This window comes from Mchenga conophoros, linkage group LG4 (assembly GCF_057382185.1).
Source record: "Mchenga conophoros isolate Kocher_MC1m ecotype Shallow Benthic linkage group LG4, M_conophoros_male_GT1.1, whole genome shotgun sequence".
Taxonomy (NCBI): domain Eukaryota; kingdom Metazoa; phylum Chordata; class Actinopteri; order Cichliformes; family Cichlidae; genus Mchenga; species Mchenga conophoros.
In genome coordinates this window covers 39,407,215-39,426,360 of record NC_140529.1, presented here as the reverse complement: position 1 = coordinate 39,426,360, position 19,146 = coordinate 39,407,215, and the positions used below count along the sequence as shown (strand labels likewise).

Sequence of the window (19,146 nt, the reverse complement as noted above, 5' to 3'; positions counted from 1 at the left end):
TGCCGCTTCGTTTTTACTTGCAGACTAATTTTATTTTAGCTGACTGATTATTTGGGAGTTACAGATCTATTTCACCATTGCCATGATCCAGTGCATTCTACACCCTTACCCAGTGTGTAACTGAGACTGTTAGGGGTTATCTGGCAGAGAGCAGGCTGGCCGAGTTAGCAGTGTTTTGGGCACTGCTCACTCCGCTGTCTGTCTGCACTGGTTCATAAAGCCTCGGAGCAAACTCACTTTCGCAGGTGTCTGAACAGCAGCTCCATGGTGTTGTGGTTCGGTAGAGGAAGAGTCTGCACCAGATCCTTCATGTAGGACACCCTCAGGCTGTAGTCTGGGACTTCTGCAAACACACACACAGCTAAGGTTCTGTACTACAACAGTTTAGAGGCATGACGGCACTTTTCGGTGTATCGCTCATCACAAACGTGTGCTGGGATTATTGCGATCTCGTTACTTTGTGTTTCTCTGTGGTCACCGTGACACCAGGAGACCTGACTGGAAGAGTCGACTGCTCGGTCAACCTCTGCACATTTACAACTTATCAGATGTAGTCGTGCAGAAGAATTATGGAAGGAGCAATTCATCGGAAGGACTGTAGATTTTGACCAGTAAATTGAGTAATCTGATATTCTTGCAAAAGAGTTTATCAATGCAATGACCCCAGAGAGATTGGATTGTGAGTTTTGGAGAAAAAGTAACACATCATAAGATAAGATAAGATAACCTTTATTAGTCCCACACGAGCTGATGTTCCGGGAGTGTCATTATAGTCTAAATATAGAGTCCACTCTTTTTAAAAATATTTAATAAAGTCTTCATCTTTAAGCAGTGATGTATTAAATCTCCAGATGTGTTCAGCTGTTCGAGTTTGCAAATATTTAATGCAGGCTAATGTTATTAGTGCTGGAAAGCCAAGAGTTTGCACAAAAACGTAAGTGAACATGAGAAAATTGTTAATGATAATCTAAGAATGCTGTCTGCTTCATTCAAAGGAATATGAGCTTCAGCACAACGAGCTGTAAGAGTAAGAAAAGTTTACTAACTGGAGTCAGAACATTGTCTCCAGTTCTCTTCAGTTTGTGTCCTGATGTCATGTTAAATGACTGTGTGGGTGATGTTCTTAATCATTACTTAGAGTTTGTGCTGTTATGGAGCCCAGTGTGATATTTTGTTTAACCCTAAAAAGAGTTATTGCGATTGCTTTAACTACAGAGGATCTTTTTATTTAGCAGACCTGGAGTGGTGAGATCCTTGGGTCATATCTAGAAAAGTGATCTTGGCGATGATGATGATGATGATGATGATGATGATGTGATGCACAGTGCTGTAAGTTGTGTCGGTTCTTAACTTTGACTTGTGTTCAGATGATGTTAAAGTGGCCCTTTTTCCAGCCTGCTGTACGTCCGGCTACGCTTGTGGTGTCGTTAGAGTAAAATCATAATGTAAAAACTGCAGGATTGTCAGGATGCATGTAGAGATGGAGATCTGCAAGTAATGTCCCAGGTTTTCCTGCTTCACTGAGGAACTGTGTGTGTGCAAATGTATGCGCCGTTCCAATGAGTCTAGAAAGAGTGAAAACAGTTGGATTTACATTGTTGCTCAATCACAGCTGCCTGATGTTTGATGTTCGATGATCGATGTGAGTCTGTGTGAGTGAAAGACAGAGCGAGCGACAGATTTTGTGTTATAAGCTTCATGTTATGGACGCACAGTGTGAGCACTCAGGTCGCATCAGAGCATCGGGCCGTATAGTGTGAGACCTGCATCGTGACCTACGAACTTCTCACCCCTGCGAGTCAATCGTGCAGTTTGAGCAGGAGCTGAATAACGCGACTGAAAAAAAAAGTGTATGCCCAGCTTTACCCTCCTTCAGGTAAGAGCTGGGTTAAAGACATAAGATAAAAACACGAGTAGACCAGGGCTACTGCAGGTCTGGTACAGTGTGTGACATTTCCTTTGCTGTGTATTAACATGTATGTGTCAAACAGCGTGTGTACTGACGGATGGCGGCGATGAACTTTTCGAAGACGCTGAAGGGAAACAGCGGCTCTGGAAGCTCCCGCAGGAAAAGCTTGAGAGCGCCGGTGATCACGTGAATCTCCTCCCACTGTCCGTCCTCCAGGTCCAAGTGCTCCTCTGCAGAAACAGAGGACAGCTTCAGTCTTCTGAAACCAAACTTTAGATCAAACAGACTTTGGGTTCAGATCCATCTGTTAGACGCGAACAGCTTCGTGTTGCCGCCGCAGGTCTGAACGATCCATCAGACCGTTTGAATCCAGGGAGAAATCACGTGACCGTTACCGAACATGAACTGAGTCAGCGACGCATTACCGTGGTCGGCTTTGTGTCGTAGTTTCTGGATCACGGCTAGGTTTCCGCTCACTCTGTAGATCCCGTCCACGTCCAGACCTGAACACAGCGAGTGAAGCCAGTTAGTAGACAAACACCTCTGTCCAGTTCATCAGTCGCTGGGTTACACCTTTAAGAATTGTTTCATTTCCACCTTAGACAAAAACAACATCTGAATTCTGTTGCACAACACTTCACCATAAATCCCTGTTTCAGTGCTGTATGGCTGCAACATCATGTTAGATTCAGTACGACTACAAATCCAAGCTAATGAGTGAAATTGACCCACCTTCAACCATTAAATCACAACACGATGTGAGCCTTAACACACACACACACACACACACACACACACACACACACACACACACAGTGGGGCAAAAAAGTATTTAGTCAGCCACCGATTGTGCAAGTTCCCCCACCTAAAATGATGACAGAGGTCAGTAATTTGCACCAGAGGTACACTTCAACTGTGAGAGACAGAATGTGAAAAAAAAATCCATGAATCCACATGGTAGGATTTGTAAAGAATTTATTGGTAAATCAGGGTGGAAAATAAGTATTTGGTCAATAACAAAAATACAACTCAATACTTTGTAACATAACCTTTGTTGGCAATAACAGAGGTCAAACGTTTACTATAGGTCTTTACCAGGTTTGCACACACAGTAGCTGGTATTTTGGCCCATTCCTCCATGCAGATCTTCTCGAGAGCAGTGATGTTTTGGGGCTGTCGCCGAGCAACGCGGACTTTCAACTCCCGCCACAGATTTTCTATGGGGTTGAGGTCTGGAGACTGGCTAGGCCACTCCAGGACTTTCAAATGCTTCTTACGGAGCCACTCCTTTGTTGCCCGGGCGGTGTGTTTTGGATCATTGTCATGTTGGAAGACCCAGCCTCGTTTCATCTTCAAAGTTCTCACTGATGGAAGGAGGTTTTGGCTCAAAATCTCACGATACATGGCCCCATTCATTCTGTCCTTAACACGGATCAGTCGTCCTGTCCCCTTGGCAGAAAAACAGCCCCATAGCATGATGTTTCCACCCCCATGCTTCACAGTAGGTATGGTGTTCTTGGGATGCAACTCAGTATTCTTCTTCCTCCAAACACGACGAGTTGAGTTTATACCAAAAAGTTCTACTTTGGTTTCATCTGACCACATGACATTCTCCCAATCCTCTGCTGTATCATCCATGTGCTCTCTGGCAAACTTCAGACGGGCCTGGACATGCACTGGCTTCAGCAGCGGAACACGTCTGGCACTGCGGGATTTGATTCCCTGCCGTTGTAGTGTGTTACTGATGGTGACCTTTGTTACTTTGGTCCCAGCTCTCTGCAGGTCATTCACCAGGTCCCCCCGTGTGGTTCTGGGATCTTTGCTCACCGTTCTCATGATCATTTTGACCCCACGGGATGAGATCTTGCGTGGAGCCCCAGATCGAGGGAGATTATCAGTGGTCTTGTATGTCTTCCATTTTCTGATGATTGCTCCCACAGTTGATTTTTTCACACCAAGCTGCTTGCCTATTGTAGATTCACTCTTCCCAGTCTGGTGCAGGGGCCCGTTCTTCGTACGTCGCTCACTACATCCAAGACCAAATCATCGCGCTAACTTTGAGCTCGCTAATCCGGTTCTCCGAACACACCTGTTGTTGACGATTAGTACAGCTGGATGAAGTAATGTGAGATCACTGGGTGGCTTAACAGGGGCTACGCATCGATAGTAGAAACATTGATCGGCAACCCTCTGATTGGTCGGCGAAAATGTCGAAGGAGCGCGCTCGGTATTTTTCGGCAGCAGAGGAAGAACCCTTGAGTGAGGGATTTCAGGAGTTTCATCAGAACGCAAGGGAACACTGCAAAGGCTGCAAAAGCAAGGAGAGAGGGCTGGCAGGAAGTTGCTGACAAATTAAACTCGTAAGTGATTTAATAATAACAATAATAATGGAGTGGGTTTATATAGCGCTTTACAATGCCACAATGCCTCCACCAGTGTGTGAATGTGAGAGTGACTGAATAGTGGCATTGTAAAGCGCTTTGGGTGCCTTGAAAAGCGCTATATAAATCCACTCCATTATTATTATTATTATTCAGTCACTCTCGCATTCAGACACTGGTGGAGGCAGCTACGGTTGTAGCCACAGCTGCCCTGGGGCAGACTGACAGAAGCGAGGCTGCCATATCGCGCCATCGGCCCCTCTGGCCAACACCAGTAGGCGGTAGGGTAAATCTATTATATTATATTACATTATATTATCCAATATTATATTACATTATATTATCCAATATTATATTATATTATATCCTCTTTCAAATTAGAGCCACAACAGGACCCACTAGAACATGGGAACAAGTAAAAGTGAAATATAAGAATATTCTACAGAATGGTAATATTTATCACTTATATTGCTTTTAGTCTCTTGGAAAGAGACCCTGAAATAATCTGTTTGTTTGTTCATAACAGCAACCAAGAAAAGGGCAGAGCAAACAAAGACAGGTGGTGGTCCTGCACCCCCTCGTCAACAAGTTGGTTAAGTGAATAATACCCTCACGGGAATATCGATATCTCTCTATGAGCACACTGTCGCGCTGAGCTAAAGGATCCTGTCTGTCCCGCAATATACGCTGGATTCTGAGGACTCTCCTTATCAATCTCGTACCTTCCGCAATGGGCTGCTCGCGTAAACGGACAGGACATGGCTGCGACAGACTTCCCAAATCCACCTTCGCTTTTATAGCCGTGGTCTCTCATCTTGATTACACGAAGTAATTTACTATTACTACTCTGAAATATGAATTACATCTGAAATAATCAAATACATGGAATAGAATGATTAATAGTACATTTCCCTTTTTTTAGGAAATGACCTGTATGTATCTGTGTGAAATCAATAAAAGAATCAGGTGCTGCATTATCTTTAGATTGATGTTATTTATTTATGGTGAAACAGTGGTGGAATATTGTTGTTGCTTTCGTATGAATGAAGCAGACATACCTGCGTGGCCGCGATCTAATCCTGGTTACATAAAGTAAACCTGCTCCCGAGCAGGTTTACGCTTACGGCTCTGTTGCTATGACAGCAAGTCCCGGATGAGCTTCGGGGAACCGAACGATCCAAGATCAGGCGAAAATGTCAACGATCTAATCCAGCTAACTTACTTAGCGAGGTACGAAGAACGGGCCCCAGGTCTACAATACTTTTCCTGGTGTCCTTCGAAAGCTCTTTGGTCTTGGCCATGGCGGAGTTTGGAGTCTGACTGTTTGAGGCTGTGGACAGGTGTCTTTTATACAGATGATGAGTTCAAACAGGTGCCATTCATACAGGTAACGAGTGGGGGACAGAAAAGCTTCTTACAGAAGACGTTACAGGTCTGTGAGAGCCAGAGATTTTCCTTGTTTGAGGTGACCAAATACTTATTTTCCACCCTAATTTACGAATAAATTCTTTACAAATCCTACCATGTGGATTCATGGATTTTTTTTTCACATTCTGTCTCTCACAGTTGAAGTGTACCTCTGGTGCAAATTACTGACCTCTGTCATCATTTTAGGTGGGGGAACTTGCACAATCGGTGGCTGACTAAATACTTTTTTGCCCCACTGTAAACACACGTTTTGATGTGCCTTGATGCATGCTCAATCATCCAGGTAAGTCAATCCCAAATAGGGATGGGTACCGGTATCCGGTGCCATGATGGCACCTAATCCCAAAAGGTTGATTGTTCATCTGAATGTTTCTCACACTGAAAACGTTACGTCCAGATGAACAGTTAACCTTTTGGGATGTTTTGTTGTGCGTTTCCTGTAGCGCGTGGGTAACATGTGTGCCTCCGTCACCTCTGCGCTCCACTGTCCTGATGCACTTCTCCACAAACTTGGGGATGGTGCTGTGTTCTCGGTGGCACAGAGTGTCCAGGTGGCAGCCAAAGACGTTGTCTGGAAGACATTTCCAGTCTGATCAACGAGCTGCATGTTTCTGTGTCATCAGGCTTAGCATCATTTTACAGTTTTCATATCGTCTACATCGTGATTCACTCTTGATAAACTCATATTCGGATGCATTACTGTTTTACTATGTTTTTCTGTTCATCTCTGGATCTTGTATTTACCCGTGCGCTGTGCACATGTTGATGTAAATGGGTTAACTCAGCTGCTAATTTCACTCATTAAACTACCAAATGAATATACAGGTGAGTCTGTTGTTGTAGCGAGTTAGCTTTGGATCACTGAGTGGGTTCATGCAGGTAAACATCTGCATCTGATAGAAAAGTCAATGATATTCACAGTTTGTAGCATTTAAAGGTCGGTGCATGTGATCGGGAGGCCTTTTTACCTCTGATGTATCCTCGCTCTTTGACGCTCTGCAGAGTCGGCCTTCGCTGCAGGAAGCGTCGCAGTTTGGACCGAACTCGCGTCTGCTCCGTGTCAGCTCCTGATGGGATCCTGCTCGCTGAAGATGCAGAAGAAGAAGAAAGTGTTCAGTGTTACTATGACAACCACTGTGCAATACCTGCCAATAAAACGTTCTTATTAATAAACTTATTCCATCACTCTGTGGGTCATTTTGAAAAGACATCAGAAACACCAGCTGGTAACATGTTTCCGCTCAGGGCCATCCTGTGCTCCTTTCCTGAGCTTTTAATGCTTCAGACCTTCATCAGGCCGAGTCTGCACAGATGTTGGAGATGGTTAAAGTTCAAAGACTCACATATCGATCTCCTGTCTTTGTCCTCTTTGTCTGAAGAACCATCGTCTTCACTGTCTGATAGGTGCTCCTGGTCCTGAAAGCAGACTTCACTGTAAGCCAGTTCGCTCTGAAACAAAGAGCCTGAACGAGGCACGAGGCTTCGAAGGATTACCGGTCTGTGTGCTCCGTCTGGCACCAGCTGTCCGATGGTGTCCTGGATCACTTTGAGCCAGTCGCTGATGATGCTCTCCTTGTCGTACTGCATCAGATACTCGCAGCCCTGACGTGTCTTCAGCTGCACACAAACACCACAGTGGTCTTCATCAAGCAGGTAAGAAGGGAAGCTGATGTAACTGGGGTAAAAAGTACCTCCAGAACGTTCTTCTTGGATGACTTGTCTTTGCAGGCCCAGCTCACCGAAGCTCCTCTGAGTTCAACGGTGTATTCTGGAACAATCTGTGACGCTTTGCTCTGAGGGAAAACAAGTCATCATCATCATCCTCCTCATGGCCGTCATAATTATAAGTTATAATAAGTTATATAGTCATGTGGTTCGTGTATTTTGACTTTTGTTGCCATGATGCCAGGTCTCTCTTGGAAATGAGATTTTTAATCTCAATGAGATTTTTTTCACCTGGATAAGGACTAATAATAAAAGTAATCATCATCCTCATCCTTCTCATCATCATCATCCTCATTCTCCTCCTCCTCATTGCCGTCATAATCATCATCTTCATCATAACCTCCCTCCTAATGTTCGTTCCTCCGAGTCCACCCAGTCTTTTAAATTGCGTCTTAAAACTTTAGTCTGCTTTTGATTCAAACTACTTTGTTACTTCGTGGCTAGTTTTTGTTTCAAACAGTTGTCATATTGTTTCCTTTTAACTCTTTCTTTTCATTCTGTCTTGTGCTTTTGCTCTGACCGACTCTGAAGCACTTTGGTCAACTTTGTTGTATTTTTATTTGCAATAGAAATAAAGTTGATTTTTTTATTTTTTATTACCTTCCTCCTCCTCCTCATCATCACCATAGTTTAATAGCACAATAGGATCAATGATTCATGGATGGAAATCTAAAGTTTCTATATCGTAGCCATTTATTAATGCTGGCGGTATTGTTTGTGTTTAATAACTCATTGAATTCCTTCTCACAAGTTAGTTTTTCTCTGTTTGCCTTGTTCATTTATTAGATCAATCTAAGTCTTCCACATATGAAATCCAAACATTTCTCAGGTATTTAGTCCTGAGAAATGTTATTACTACAGAGAGTAGAAAACACAAGTAATGGTTCGAGGCAGAAGGTGCATTAGGGTGTTTGTCCTTTGTCACGTGGTGTGAGCAGAATCATCTGCAGCTCAACGTGGCAAAGACCAAGGAACTGATCGTGGACTTCAGGAAGACCAGGAAACACTTGACCCCTGTTTCAATCCAGGGGGTCAGTGTTGACATTGTGGAGGACTATAAATACCTTGGAGTACACATTGACAATAAACTGGACTGGGCTAAAAACACCACAGCACTTTACAGGAAGGGCCAGAGTCGTCTCTATTTTTTGAGGCGACTGAGGTCCTTCAACATCTGCCAGAAAATGCTGAGGATTTTCTATGAGTCTGTGGTGGCCAGTGCGATCCTCTATGCTGTTGCATGCTGGGGGAGCAGGCTGAGGGTCGCAGATGCCAACAGACTTAATAAACTGATCCGTAAGGCCAGCAATGTTGTGGGGATGGAGCTGGACTCCCTCAAGGTGGTGTCGGAGAGGCGGATGCTGTCCAAGATAAAGACAATGTTGGATAACACCTCCCACCCACTCCATGACATGTTGGTCAGTCACAGGAGCTCGTTCAGTGAGAGACTGAGATTACCCATGATGCACCACTGAACGACACAGGAAATCATTCCTGCCTGTGGCCATCTCCCTGTACAACGCATCCACCTAACACACTGTTTGCTGCTACAACTACACATGTTTCTTTTCCAACTATTTATTTATAAGTGACTTATGTATGTATGTATGTATATATATGTATATATTGTACTATTCTTAGTTAGCGTATTGTCTGTCTTGTCTTAATGTTGGTTTAAAATGGAGCACTGTAACAAAAAATAATTTCCCCCAGGGATCAATAAAGTATTCTGATTCTGATTCTGATTCTGATTGAGCTCCTGTTGGACTCTGTAAACTGATTCTTACTGCATTCCCGGCTGGTCGGGGGTCTTTATGGAATGTGAGGATCCCTCCATGCAGGACAGTCCACGACTGGCTCCAGTTCTTCCTGTCCAAAAATCAGCAGACACAGTTACCTCCGACAAAACCCACAGAACAGATACGAGCACACACCTTACCTTTACAATTGTTGTGCTCTCACCTGATCTTTTTTCCATTTTCAGCCACTTTAGTCTTGTTGAGAATCCCTGCTTTCTCCAGCAGGTGTCCCTGTAGGAATGCAGACACACAGCTGAGTCCTCAGGTTACCTGCTTTGAAATGTGACTCCTCTGCAAACACGGGAGTGGTGAGGGTCTAATGAAAGGCCTTTTATCAGCCTGTCTCATTTCATCCATCAGTCTGATCAGTGCTGGAAACATTTTTAAATACCTGAAAATCTTTCCAGGAACCAAACTCAAGGATTTATGTGATTATTCAAGGACACCTAAAACATTCTCTGCGGACAGAGGACCTCCTCACGGACACAAACAAGGCCTCGAGAGACCTCTTTGCATCCCTAATTAAAACATGACTGAACTTTTCATCTGACAAAGGAGGAGTTTGCTTTCAGGAAACACAGGAGGGACTTTACTACCACGTGAACCAAAGCTTCTCCACAGCAGCCATTTTCACAATCCACTGTGTTACTCATGCATTAATCAAGGTTGAGCCTTGAAACTCCCACTGCCCTCGTGCTGCTGATGCTCTCCTCTCTGCGAGGCGGTCAGCTGATGCAGCACACCTGTACCTTCAACTTGATAAAAGCTGGCCCAGGTGTGGTGACTTTTATTCATTCAGCAGAACTTACTGTGAGTTTGTCTTTGAAGTCTGCAACTATTAAACTTAGCGTTTGTTGATTTTAGCATTGGGTCCAAGATTTCTGGGAGTGTTTGGTTTTGGTCCTTGGCTCGTCATCAGAGACGATCTGCACATCTGCACATGGGGTGTTCACGGACACTGGGATGCACACAGCAGCATCTTCTTTTCATCTGCTCTCAGTTTTTATGTCTTAAACCATTTTCCTCATGAACTCTGGACAATGTGCACATGTTTCCTTTGCAGGTGGTTTCCTGTTTTATTTGTTGGTGCTCCTTTGAACATTGCACAGAGTGAGTGAAGCAGCAGGTCAAAGACCAGCTACGTTCGTGTATAGAATCAGGCCAGGAATGTCTGCTGAGGCTACAGGAGAAGTAGGAGGACCACCAAAGTGTGGTGTGAACCTGTGGACAAAGTCTGATTCCGTGTGCACACCAGCCTCCAGTGTGGACACAGTCAGAGATGCTGGAGTTACCAGAACTAACAGCAGGGCCATAGAAAGAGACCAATCAGACCCTCAGACCCGTTAATGTGTGATGGATCGGTGTTATTGAGCGATTTAAGGGTTAGTGGAGAAACACTGAGCAACTTTCTGGGCAAATTCAGCCTTACAGTAAAAATCTAAACACCGATAAACACACTTGAACTTCATGGTGTCAGGAAAAATCTTTCTAAATGTTTAACACGTAATACTGAGGAAGCACAGCAGGTGGCGCTGTCAGTCTGAACTGCCCAAAAAGTTCCCGTCAGGCAGTGGTTAGTAAGATGTTAATGTGATGAGTTAGTGGAACCACATCTACTGGAAACCTTCACTAATCTTCCCAACAGCCAATCAGGTGCCAAGACCTACATGCTGTGAGCTGGACCCTGTGCTCTGATTGGACAGATTCCTCTTCAGTCTGCACCTATTAGAGAGCTTGATGGGGGAGAACAGGATGACATCAGATCGACAAATGAACGAATGGATGAGCGGGAACGAGCGAGTCAATGCGAATGAATGGAGCCGTGATAGTGACACAGGTAAGTGTCTACCTGTGGACTGTCGGGGGAGGCGTGTCTGCTTATCATGTCAGTGTGATCGGAGAAGTTCCTCCGGTGGCCATGGGAACACGTCTGAAACCCAGAAACCAGTTAAAGTCTGTGTGACGCAGGCCTAAAAAGGTTGTTGCTGTACCGTAAAGTTTTCACTCACGTCTTCTCCCATGCTGACTCTCAGCTTCCTGGCCTGCAGCGATGCTCCGTCCTCACAAACTCCATTTCCCATCAGACTTTGGGGCACTGAGGGAATCTGTAACAGTCAGCAAACCAATGGATTAATGCAAATAAAAAGCAGACACACAGATGGCGCTGACCAACTGATTACCTGAGGATCCTTCAGGTCCAGGTGAGCTCTGGGTATCAGGCCCAAGCTCTGCTGAGGATGCTGTGGAGAGAAAAAGGCACAAATGTGGGAGAATATTCGGAACAATCCAAGGACTGTCATTGATGGGTGGCAATGAACCGTGTGCTCAGTCTGTGTGTGTGGTACCGTTCTAAAGTTGGCGTTGTTGTCTTTATGGTCGCCTACAGGATAGTCTTCCTCTGGCAGGGGAGGCTTTCAGTAATCAGAGTAAGAGGAGTCATTGGAGGAAGTTCACCATTTTAATCAAACAACCCTGAATCCTCATTAACACAAAGACCACCTGTTCACTAAGCATCACCTGATACAGCTGATAAAATATCAGATGGATTTCAGTTTTTCAGCTGTTGAAGTGACATTTTGACATATTTCACAATTTAAAAAATGACTAAGTTTGTTGTTCTAGTTTCTGTTCTGACTTTGAACCTGGTCATCGTTTTAAACTGGGTCGTACCGGGCCGCCCTCGTGCTTCCTGTGGGTTGCAGATCCAGGTGGGGGTGACGGGGAGGATGGCTCAGGTAAATTCCAGGATGTGGTTCGTGTGCTGCGGTTGAAGTAGTAAGGTCTCCCTGAGACTTCATCAAACACCTTCTCCCAGCCACCAGAGCCCTGACGGGAAGCACGACGACATCACTTTGAGGACCTGATAATGGACTGGGGGGTTATGAAGGCAGTGATTCAAACCTGAGAGGAGGCGGGGGAGATGGAGGTCAGCTGACCCCCTTCTTTTCCCTTGGACCGGTCCAGGTCTCTAACCGGCACGGGTGGAGGATTGCGAGAGTTGTTCATGTGGTTGGTTCCAGGCTGCCTCCCGCTGTCCTGCTCAGTGTGGCCCTGCACAGAGGTCAGCACAGCAGGACTGTCTGCTTTGGTTCTGTCATCAGATTTGTTGTTGTCACTGCATTTATACTTCCTGCTTTCCTCCTTCACACTCTTACATGTTCTGTGTTGTACTCTGATCTTCATTGTAATCACATTTTTGTATTTTTAATGAAATTGTACATTTTTCCTGCTTTACTTTATTCCTCTGCTAAACTTACAAATCCTTCATTTCAAGTCAAGTCAAGTTGGCTTTATAGTCACTTCAACCATATACAGTCAGTACACAGTGAGGCGAAACAACATTCCTCCAGGACCAAGGTGCTACATGCAACATAAATTTACAACATAAATTAACAGAAAACACTAAACTAGCTAACTAAGAGGCCTAGTTAGCTGCTAGCAGAGACAAGACAGACTGACCTAACATAAATTACAACATAAATTAACAAAAACTAACTATCTAAGGAAGCCTTTTTTTTTTTTTTGTTAACAGACAGCAGACAACAAAGTGCACGTGCAAATGTGCAAACATGAGCAGCAAAGTGACAGTGTGACAAAAAAACACAACGTAACATAATAAAAAGGTTTTGTGATGATGAGTTGAGGCAGTGGAGGAACAGTAAACATTCCTTAGTGTAGCAGCAAAAATTAGGAAGTAAAGAAGTTAGTGCAGAAAGTCCAGTAATAATATTGTGCAAAAGAGCATTTACAGGTTGGTGTGTACGATGGTTTGGTGGTGTAGGTCAGTGTGTTTGCGCTTGTGTTGATTAGTCAGTCCAGTCTCAATGTTTTGAGGTAGTTGAGTTAAGCTGAGTGATAATGTTTGTGTGTGTGTGTTTATCAGTCCATTTGTTTATAGATTTAATTTTATATACAGTTCTTTGGGTGTAATTCCTACCCTTTGGTTTATTTATTCCACTGTTTAATATTACTTATACAAACTTTAAGTAGTTCGTGCTCTGTACAATGATGACCAGGCCTGTCTTCTGCTGTTTGCACACTAGAAGTTAAAACTTGTCTGTGGCTGTGGACCAAATTCACTAATCCAGCGGTCCCCAACCGTGTTTTGCCCCACGGACAGTTTAATGTCAGACAATATTTTCATGGACCGGCCTTTAAGGTGTTGCGGATAAATACAACAAAATAAAAGGATACGACCAAGACAAAAACTGGTATTTTGTAAATATAATAATAAACGTGAATTCACTGTGTGATTGTGTAACTTTATTAGCAGCGTCCTCCTGAAATGCACCAACAACAGAGTAACATCCTCTCTGCCCCTTAATGCTCTGGTCACTATGGTAACGTGTAAATATTTTTTTTCTGGGAAGACCCAGGCAAACCGAGTTAACGATAAAATATGGTAAATGGCCTGTTTTTGTATAGCGCTTTACTAGTCCCTAAGGACCCCAAAGCGCTTTACACATCCAGTCATCCACACATTCACACACACATCCACACACACATTCATACATTCACACACACATCCACACACACATTCATACATTCACACACACATCCACACACACATTCATACATTCACACACACATCCACACACACATTCATACATTCACACACACATCCACACACACATTCATACATTCACACACACATCCACACACACATTCATACATTCACACACACATCCACACACACATTCATACATTCACACACTGAAAACCATAAATTTCACACCCGAGTCTACGCTCTCATGGTCCGGTAGCGGGCCGTGGCCCGGGGGTCGGGACCGCTGCACTAATTCACAGAAAAATACTGACGACATAAAATATATAAAACCTCTTAGACTCATATGTGACACCTGAAACAATCTCATCAGGCTACAGTGATAGTTGGCTACAGACATGAGAGAAAGGGGCACAGGGCTCATGGACGCCTGCTCAACCAGTAAGACAAACTGGTGTCCAGTAACTGGTCACCGGATCCCTGTGGAACAGACGCCACATGCTCATATTACAGCTGATAAAACTTTAAGTACCTCTGAGCTGCACACAGCGGTGAGTTTGGAGTGGAACACAATGGAAGGTCAGAGTGACGATGGCAGAGAAATCCAACGAGCCATTCGTACAAATGTTCTCCAGATACGCTTTGTTTGTAACGCTGCCATCACTAAACTTTGTTGACCACTTACATTGGTGTGTAATCTGTCGCTACAGCATGATGAAGCGCACTACCTCAGCTGTGCATCATCAGCCTTCAGCCCTTCTTCTGTCTGGACCGTCGTCTCCTGTCACGTCACTCCCAGCAATCATCGTTTTAGGAAACGAGCGTACACATCATCTACGTCTCGCTCAAAATGGATTTTTCTGATTTCGTCCGATTCTGAAATCTTAGATTTCTGCTCTTCCTTAGTGTGTTTAATGCTAGCTTAGCTGAGCTTTTATGTGTTATCCAGTGCTGCTCTTTTAATGCCGCCGTGGTGTCTGACCTGTCGTTTACCTTCGAGTTCATTTAGATTTCAGTCACTTCCTGTGCTGTCACACTGCTTTGAATCCAGTGTTTTAGTAACTCCAGGGCTGCTGCCCGATGGCAGCTTTAACTCAGTAAATGCAATTACTTTCTTTTCTTTTTGTAATCCTGATGCACTGTTAAGAAAAGAAACAGATGTTGTTCCTGCAGCCTCAGCTGCCCGTCCTGCGCCCCCGCCTTCTCTACCACACCTGCAGTGTCGCTTATGGACGTGGCGTCCTGCAGCTGCTGGACTATCAGCGTCACCTGAAAGGACGTCTCATGCAGGACACGAGCAAAGTGTTGGAAGGAGAGAGTAAGGCTGAGGATGGGCAACTCTCAGTCTGTGCCTGGATTGAAATAACTTTTTTATCCACAAGTCCAAACGCCTACTGCAGATGTGTCCTCGTGTTCAGTAAGACTTTAAGTGTAGCGTTCAGTTTGTGTTGTTTGTCCGGCTCCTGAAAAGCTCGGAGAACTTTCACTTTTATCACAAGATGTTGGAAACTGCACAGAAGGTAAACATTATTTTGTGATGCCAGGCTCATGATACAGCTGAGGCATGTTGTCTGTACAGAAACAGTCGCGTGTGCAGAGCGAGGCGTCTGAAACAGAAGTGAGCAGCTGCTCGTGGATGTGGGGCAGAAATGTCACAGAAATGTGCACGTAGACCGTGGAGCAGATAGTCCATCCATGAACACTGGCACAAACTTCTGTCAGAGCACGCTACCGATCACAACCACATTCACTTCCTCTTACAAAGCTCTTCACAATAAAACAGGAAACCTGTGAAAATGAACCATATATCATGCAAACACTCTTTTCAATATTTTAAACCCATTTTACTCCTTTTAGAAGGAATTCCTGCATTTTTCTAAATACCGATTTGAACCTGTAAGCGTATGGGTTCACCATGTGAACTGCACTCATCATCTCTGTTCTTCCACTTCTTTTCCTCAGCTGCACGTCAGCTTCTTTCATCTGTCCTGATAGTTTAGCTCTCGTCTACATTCACATTCCTTTCATGCAGAGTCTTTTGGCGCTGCTGCTTCATCTCCGTTTGGTGTTTAAGTGACCCGAACACAAACATGAACTCAAAACACACCTGGAAAGGTCAAAGGTCGCCTTACCTGCAATCGGTCCTGTGCGCTGACTGGGCAGTTGGGGCTGGTCATGCCCAAGGAGGTAGAAGATGATGGGCTGTGGTCTGATGTTGAGAGGGAGTGGTCTGTGGGAGGTGGAGAGGAGAGGGAGGAGCCAGAAGGGCCCTGAGGCGGAGCCAATTTCTTCAGAGATGGGACGTTGGCGTAGATGGGCGACAGAGGGTCGGGCAAGCTTTGGTCCTACAGAGAGAGAGAGGATTTCTTCAACCACACCGTCAGACACAAAACAACACACTCTGAGTCGAAGCTGTGACATGTTCACGGCGTGGATTCGTCACAGTGTTTAGACCTCCTGCATGTGACATAACCCGACGACCGGCCGTGTCCTTCCTTCTTCATCTGGACGACAGAGCGCTCTGTGCTGCACGCCTCAGAGCCTCAAGTCATAAAACTACAGAACACAGACAACTATGAGCCCATTTAAAGCCCACCCCCAACCATCACCCACACACGGCAGCATGGCGGTGATGTTATCATCCTGATGGAGATCCAGCTTCATCCGCCTAACTTTCTCCTCAGAGTGAAAAGAATCATTGCAGAAAGCCGAAAATCTGTTTTTAATAAAGTTTACGGGGTTCCCACACCTCTGCAAGTTAGAGGAGCACAGAGAAGACCACGGGTCCAAAGAGCGAGCGTTAGCAAAGAGCGAGCGTTAGCAGGGCTGCAGAGCGAGTCCTTACAGAGACGCTCAGAGCACGGCGACCCACCGAGGACGAGGTCCCCGCTAAACAAGCAGGAACCTGCTGGAGCGTCGGCCTCATTTACGGCAATCATCTGCTGCTGTACAGGAAGAGCTCCCCCCAGGGTTTATAAACAAACACACACACAGTGACTTGCAGTCATTTCCTGCAGACTTTCACTAAGCCTCACGTCTGATCGAGGAAGAAGATCTGGATGTTTTCAGTCTTCAGGGAGTCGAGTCCTCGTGGTGATGAAGACGTTTCACATCTCCACAACACCACAGATACACCGAGTTCTGATAAAACTCATCATCATCCTGAAGATGTTGGAGGTGATTCACCTTTGCCAAGATTTCCTCCTCTGAGCAGGGAGCAGACAGCTTCCTGTCACACTGAGGAGGCGAGTGTGGCCACAGGGAAACAAAGAAAGTGTTACATTTCACTTCAGGTCACTTCCATTAAAGCCGCCGGGTACGACTCCGGTGAGGCTCCACTGCTCAGCAGGCATTCTCGTTATCATTAACTAAACTTTACTCATCATTAATGCTTGCAGACCGACTGGTCAGTGTGCTGGGCTTCGATGTTAAACACTGACTCATTATTACTGATGCATAGACTCACAGTTACAACCTGGCACTGGCACTGGCACAGCACGGCACAGGTGGAGCAGGAATACTCCACAGGAGGATTACTCCACGGGAGTAACCTGCACATTTAGTCATCACCACCGGTGACTGGGGCAGCCCTGCAGCCCTGCAGTGTTTATCGACTGCAGCGTCACGTTAACCTGAACAAATCTGCTCTCCTGCTTTACTGCGACAAGCTCCGTATGCTCTGAACCTGCAGCTGCACGCAGGGAAACAATGACAACATCTCTATCCAGCATCAAAGTTTAATGCAGCATGTCTGGACTTACCCATAATGCATCTGTGGTTGTTTCAGTATCACCAAAGTGTGTCCTGCATCAAACCTCACCAGGAACAACTCAGAAAGTCTTCTAGACTCCGTTTGTGTTTAGACTGCACAGGCTGTAGCCCCACCCCCTCTGATTCAGTAGCCCCGCCCCCTGTGAAGGGCAGTGTGATCAGGAGTCAACGCTGCTGAGCCAGATCACTGTTCACCGACGTCATGAAACATTTTATGACTCCATAGATCAACTTTGACGACCACCTAATTTTCTTTCTGAGTCCTGGAATCACCTGGAATTCATCAAACTTCCTCAAGTTTCCTGGAATCTTCTAATGGACATTTCCCTCAAGTCCCTGGACTCTTATCACACTTCATAAATAAGTCTTGGAGTTTTTCTAAAGCTTCAATAAATCCAACGGCCAAATCTTCTAAAAGGATTCAGCAAACACTCCAAAAACACAGCTCAAACGTCCAAACCAGCAACGTTAAACGTTCTCCGGGACTCGAACAGCTGGAGCCTCTGCTTGGACTCCCCGTTTGTCCTGGGAGCGCTGTAACACTGCAGGTCCACAGGCAGCTGCAAATGGGCATTTGCTGCCTGCAGGAAGCAGCCTGCAGCTGTCTCAAACTGCAGGAAACATGCAACTCAGAGTGTTGCAGTCCAGCAGCAGCTGTAAGCAGACACACTACACACACACACATATGCACACACACAGAGTAAAAGCAGCCAATCAGGAGAGGATGACTTTATGATGCAGAGCTTTTATTTCTGCGACTGACAGGAAGCTGGCTGACTGATGACCCCAGAGCCGGTAAAGTCCTAACGGTGCAGTGTCACAGCAAAACATCCGGCTGCAGCTCATTTAGTGCAAACACAGCAGCGCGCTCAGCCGGCCACCTCACCTGGGACACACCTGGCTTCAGGACAGCCTATGAGGAGGAAACAGCTTCAAACACGAGATGACTCAATCTGTTCCACCCTCTGGGTAAACAAACCACCTGCTGAACAACATGAAAGCAAGACATCAACTGCTAAAGGTCAAAGGTCACCCAGAAAAGAGCAGAGCTGCATTCTCGATGCTCCACCAGTCAGATAAGGAAGTCCCAGAGAGCTGATCATGTGGACGCTGAGTTTCACTGAGAGTCGTCAGACCGAAGACGCTGAAAACCTTTGAGTTCTGAAAGGAGCTGAAGGTCAGAAACACTCTGGCTGAACCCGTTCCATCTCCACGCACCAACAGCTGATTTACGGCCTGCTGCCACCCACCTTTACTGAGGCTACGTCCTCCCGCCCACACTGAGACGGCATTTTGGGTCAAGGAAAACGCAGCGAGGTGAAAACGCTCCTGAAAGCAGAAACATTTGAAAACGCCGTTTTCGCAGTGTGGACAGCGAACCCGGAGACTTTTCGAAAACGATGACACATTTCAGTCATATGATGCAGTCATGTGACCAATTAAACCAAGATAGCGGAGGGCAGTACAGCAGTTGTTTTGTTTGCAGTTTTGACAGCCCTGTTAAAGATTACAGTTGTTGCCCGTTGCTTGAACACTATAAACCCATGCTTAGACTAAAGTAACACAACTTGAAGCTTTTGTTACTAGACCTCAAACACTTGTACCCCTACCTTAAACAAAAGCACTGCT

The 19,146-nt window shown here is 45.3% G+C and overlaps 1 protein-coding gene across 5 annotated transcripts in view; it reads right to left on the bottom strand.

Moving 5' to 3' along the window:
- Positions 1-19,146, bottom strand: part of LOC146576844 (rho GTPase-activating protein 27-like) — a 39,506-nt gene that overhangs the window by 1,667 nt on the left and 18,693 nt on the right. For 2 of the 5 annotated variants that reach the window (XM_085272388.1, XM_085272389.1), the window contains exons 4-21: positions 15,879-16,091; positions 12,144-12,293; positions 11,913-12,068; positions 11,588-11,653; positions 11,423-11,482; positions 11,252-11,347; positions 11,092-11,172; positions 10,910-10,975; positions 9,406-9,473; positions 9,231-9,312; positions 7,410-7,511; positions 7,213-7,335; positions 7,062-7,134; positions 6,687-6,803; positions 6,191-6,289; positions 2,335-2,412; positions 2,005-2,139; positions 238-343 (exon numbers count right to left, since the gene is read on the bottom strand). In XM_085272388.1, coding sequence (XP_085128514.1) covers positions 238-343; positions 2,005-2,139; positions 2,335-2,412; positions 6,191-6,289; positions 6,687-6,803; positions 7,062-7,134; positions 7,213-7,335; positions 7,410-7,511; positions 9,231-9,312; positions 9,406-9,473; positions 10,910-10,975; positions 11,092-11,172; positions 11,252-11,347; positions 11,423-11,482; positions 11,588-11,653; positions 11,913-12,068; positions 12,144-12,293; positions 15,879-16,091 — 1,871 coding nt within the window. The other 3 variants (XM_085272391.1, XM_085272390.1, XM_085272392.1) reach the window with 3 other exon arrangements.